The sequence below is a fragment of the Sinocyclocheilus rhinocerous genome, unplaced genomic scaffold (genome assembly GCF_001515625.1).
Source record: "Sinocyclocheilus rhinocerous isolate Xijiao unplaced genomic scaffold, SAMN03320098_v1.1 scaffold918, whole genome shotgun sequence".
In the NCBI taxonomy this organism is placed as follows: domain Eukaryota; kingdom Metazoa; phylum Chordata; class Actinopteri; order Cypriniformes; family Cyprinidae; genus Sinocyclocheilus; species Sinocyclocheilus rhinocerous.
In genome coordinates this window covers 168,553-173,698 of record NW_015634468.1, presented here as the reverse complement: position 1 = coordinate 173,698, position 5,146 = coordinate 168,553, and the positions used below count along the sequence as shown (strand labels likewise).

At 36.4% G+C, this 5,146-nt stretch overlaps 1 protein-coding gene across 1 annotated transcript in view; it reads right to left on the bottom strand.

Moving 5' to 3' along the window:
• Positions 1–442: 442 nt before the first annotated feature.
• Positions 443–5,146, bottom strand: part of LOC107745611 (serine/threonine-protein kinase N2-like) — a gene marked incomplete at its 3' end in the record, with an annotated part of 18,884 nt that continues 14,180 nt past the window's right edge. Inside the window, exon 2 of the mRNA XM_016559513.1 lies at positions 443–781. Coding sequence (XP_016414999.1) covers positions 443–781 — 339 coding nt within the window. The remainder of the gene's footprint in view (positions 782–5,146) is intronic.

Here is a 5,146-nt window from a genome sequence, read left to right as displayed (position 1 = left end):
TGCCGTTCTCAGCGCTGTCAAAATAAAAGTCCCGCCTCGAACACATCGGCCAAACAGAAAAACTTATCGGCCGATGCCGATATTTGAAAAATGCCAAATATCCATAATAGTGCCAAATAGACCACTACTAGGGACACCCAAAGCAGTTTTTTTTTTTTTTAGCTATTTTAATCTTATAAATTATGGTTTGTCAGATTAAATGACTAAAAAAAAAAAATCTATAAACAAGTTAATTTTTTAAGCCATTTCAGTGCAAATAAAGAAATTTAGCATTGTTAAATGGCTGGAAAATGTCAAGATAAAATTTTTAAGCTATATCGCTCAGCTCTAGTACTACTACTACTACTACTACAAAAAAATAAAAAATAAAAACATGGTTGTACTATGGTAATTTTTCAGTACAATTTTGTCAGTGAATAAAAACAAAAGCTACAATAAATACAGAAGGTAAAGAGACAGACGGAGTGAATTCAGCCATACCTACAACCTCCTCTGGGTCCTTCACCACTATGTGTGCATTCAGTTCCTGAAGCTCCTGGTGCAGTTCCTCCACCTTCTTGTTGGACTTTTTAAGCATGTTGTCCACATAAGCCAGACTCTTCTTATCTGTGGTCACCTTCCTCAAGTTCTCAGCTCCTTCTTTGATCTTCAGCTCTTTGCGGATCTCTCGTTTTATCTGGTCCTTGATCTCATCCAGCTTTTGTTGGACCATGGTGTCCGAAAGGTCCAGATTTTGGCCAAGACCAAGACGTTCTGAAACCATCTGACCCCGAGTATCACCCTGAGGAGCAGGAGAGAGAAAGATATAGCAAAAATGTTTACAATTATTCGAGGCATTCAGAGACATGGAATGCATCCTGGAATGTAGCATCATTCTCAAGATGCAACGTAACGGCAAGGTCTCTGAATAAGTGGTCTGCATTGTGCGAGTAATATCCTTCTATGCTGCAGAATGATGGAAATTCACTTTCACATACACGCTGGTGTGTATGATCCGATTCAGGTTGTTATGCAACGGAATAAAGCACCAGCTAATCAGCTTGAGGAGGCCCAGAGATCTCACAAGAACAATGCAACACCTTCAGACAAGCACAAGGGTCTGTGACAGTGTACACGATAAAAAAAGCACTTTTATACCATTTTCAATAAAAGTTTAATTTGTAATTACTCTAAAAATATCATGTGGTGTAACCATCAAGCCAAAAATAACTTATTTTCCTTACACCTTAAAATACATGTGAGCATACATACGCATTATAAAAAAATGTTTTTTTTACATTTATTATATTTATGTATTTATTTTTGTATTTATATATTTATGTATAATATTTATGTATTTATATTTACTGTTACCTGTCAAATTACCTTTGTTTTTTTTAGAGACAGGAAACAATTGGAAAAAAGTGAGGAGAATGGGATCAAGAAAGGATCATGAGGCAGGACTTAATTTCAGTGCTTCTTGAAGCGCAATTGTGCCATATATCTGCCCACAAGGTTATGGCGTCGGCCCAACAAATATATGAGCAATATCACTCGAGTACGAGAGTGATACCGGCTCTATATCAGCATGGCTGTGATTAGGCCGAAGGCAATCACAGCCGCTGATATAGAGCCGGTATCGCTCGAGTACGAGAGTGATTTGCGTTTATAAAACAGTTTGACGGAACATAAACGGAGTGCCTAATAAAACCCTCTTTTGTGCGGAACTACTTCCTTCCGCCACGGATTCAAAGCTCAAGTTGACAGTTAAACATACGTCACTTTTAGAATTCGTATCAAGGGCATGTGCTGCTTCAGTTAGGTTATTAGTGAGAAATAATGAGGTTATAAGAGAGATCGAGTACGAGAGCGATACCGGCTCTATATCAGCATGGCTGTGATTAGGCCATTAGGCCGAAGGCAATCACAGCCGCTGATATAGAGCCGGTATCGCTCGAGTACGAGAGTGATTTGCGTTTATAAAACAGTTTGACGGAACATAAACGGAGTGCCTAATAAAACAATATATATATATTTTAATTTTAAGGGACTTATTGACATGATGAACAGTCATCATGAAGGTTTGCTAGGGTCCTCTGTATGATGTAATTTTTATGATTTTTATTTTATTTTATTTTTCCTGAATGAACCACATGACTTTGATTTGGGCAAAGTTATTTTTTTTTTTTTTTATAAAAATGTGAAATTATCTGCCTTTGGCTTGCTCAGTTGGGACTTAAGACAACTAATATTCAGAAAATATTGTCAGTCTCACTGTACTGACACTATCAGATGTGAACACAAAAATTTGAACTAAACAGAGCTGGATAATGAAACCAATGTCTCCTGTAGAGCTGCATTTGAGGTCGTTTCATAATTGATTAATTCAGCCATACTAACAGTGAACTGAACTGAATCAAACTGAATCAGAATTGAGCTAATTAATGTCACTATTGTCTTCTGCAGAACTGCTTTACAGCTGAAAATGAAGTGTTTCAAAATAGATTAATTTTGCAGTATTAATACTTTTATTGTCATTTATTACTGTAAAGCTGCTTTGAAACAATCTGTATTGTATAAAGCGCTATTATATAAATCAGTGGTCCCCAAACTTTTTGCAGCGTTCACCCCTTTCTAGTGTTTGACACAAGCACCCCCACCACCTTACTCAATTAAACACCACATTTTTAACTGCAATAATACAAATAATATTCACTGTATACAGGGCTTGACTACCTTTTTTGCTCATCAGTCACTGTGACTAGGGGTTTTCCAAAATTAGCCCCTCAGTATTTTCAATGGCCACAATTTTGTTGTTGGGAAATTGTTTTATACAGAAATAATCTTAAGTTTTATTTTTTTTAGTTTACATACTAAAATGTATTTAAATTGATTTCCAGATCTTTTTTTTGCCTATTGAAAGGGCATTTTTCCCTTAAATGAATGCGTCATATCTTTCATCTCAAATTCTTACATATTAATAATTTCAGCATAAATAATAAATAATGCTTTTTAATAATCATAAAGCTTGGTGTTTTAAATCAGTTATTTTTTTAATATACAAATGTGAAATGTTGGGGAAAAAATGCAAAAATAAGCTACTTTTAAATATGAAAGTAAACCGGCAGTAGGTGACAGCAAGTGACTGTCTTACTGAGTGAGTCATTGAGGCGTTCATTCAAGCGATTCGTTTAGACGACTGATTCATTCAAGTGAAGCAAGTGCCTGTCTTTATGAATGGACCATCATTGACTCAAATGATCAATTCAAAAACGCTGAATCATTCAGTAAGGAAACAACGCTGTGTGTTGCTCAGAGATGCGCGACTGACTGTTCTGCTGTGATCTTTGTTTGGAACTATTTTCGTTAACCAAAAATTGAGCAAAAACAGTCAACATTGATAATATTGTACTAAAATGTAGTCCACTTAATATTAAAGTGCCCCTATTATGGGTTATGAAAGGTTCATATTTTGGTTTTGGGAGTCCCCAACAACAGGTTGACATGCATGTAAGGTCAAAAAACACTCTCATTGCCTTATATTATGCATTTATTTTGACCTTACTTGCTCAACGACTCCCAAACGATTCGTTTAACGATTAATTTTTCCAAACCACTCCTTTGCGTGACGGTAATCTGCGGTGATTGGTCCGAAGTGCTGCTTTGTGTACAGCGTTACCGGGGAAACCGGTATTTTTACCGCTCCAAAAGTGGCACCTAGTGGCAAAGAATGAATTTGTATTTTCATTCAGACCAAGTCTTCAAGTTTTCCCGGGTTTGCGTGCGCAACAAGTGGGCGGGCAATATGCTGTTTCATGTTGACATCAACGAAACGGCTTAGGATTCATTTTAAAAACGACTCGTTTCAATGATTCAGAGTTGACTCTTTCTTTTGAGAGACAATAACTTTATACACGGTGCCCTTCTAGATTTAAAACTTTGCAGGATGTTTTCATTCATTTAGAGCTGTATTACACACTGCATGAAAGGTAATTTTAAAAAATCCATAATAGGGGCACTTTAACTACTTGATTGAACTCTTGTATAAAATCAATGTCAAATTTACAATCGTGGTTTTCAGGGAAAACTGCACTCTCCTTGTCATGTCATATGTTATAAATATAAAAACTACATATTTACTGCATTATGTTTCTTTTGTGTGCAGTTATGTTCATTTGTTTTGATTTCTCCACAAGATTCTCTCACACACAGACAGGCTGCGCAAGCCTCAACTGGCGCAACCTTGTTATAGTCAATACATTATCCTTTATAAAATCGCCGTTTACACTAAATGTAATAAAATCAGAATCATTGATTGTGCTTCCCTAATTAGATGTTTTAATCAGATTAGTTGTCCGGTGGGGCAAGTAAAATTCTCTTTCACTTGCCCCTTCAAAATATCCACTTGTCCCAGACAAGCATTAATGTCGAGCTCTGTTATTGAATTCATCCCGTCAAAGTGGGAGTGACCACAGGGCTGTACGTTAACTTTTTTTTCACATAGCACTGGTGCTACAGAGGTTGAAAGTTTTGTAGCACAGGCCAAAAAGTTGTAGCACAAGTATAAAATGTCTGTTATCATGTCTGAAACAAACACAAGTAATGGAGTTCATCACTTAAACAGGCATTGATGTTCCATACAGAGCACAAAAAATACAAACCATCACGAAAATTGTTTTTAGACAAAGTTTTCTTAATTTGCTAAAAATGGAAGAGTGCAGAAACATAACACCTCTTACACATTTACAAAATAAAAAAGAATGGCAGACATTTAGGCCAAAGTAAGCAAAGATAGGGCTGTCGCGATAACCGCAATATCGCAATACCACGCTATTGACGAGCAAACCGCAGAGGAATGCAAGAACCGCAGCAACCACGATTTTTGCGTGTTTTCTTTTTTCGTAAGGTTATGCCCTTCTCGTTTTACACTTTGTTGCGTTTGTTTGTTACACTTTGTTTGTTACACTTGTTTTTTACACATTGTTACGATAAGTTGATAACATCAACTTACCGTATCTTTTTACATAACCTCTCTGTTTCAGACCCCAGTAAACGAACACATACATTGGTCAGGCATGACAGAATGCTTTCAGCACAATCAAACTCGATGCATCACTGAACACTAACTCAATGCATTATCAAACAACACTTGTGTGAGAACACAACA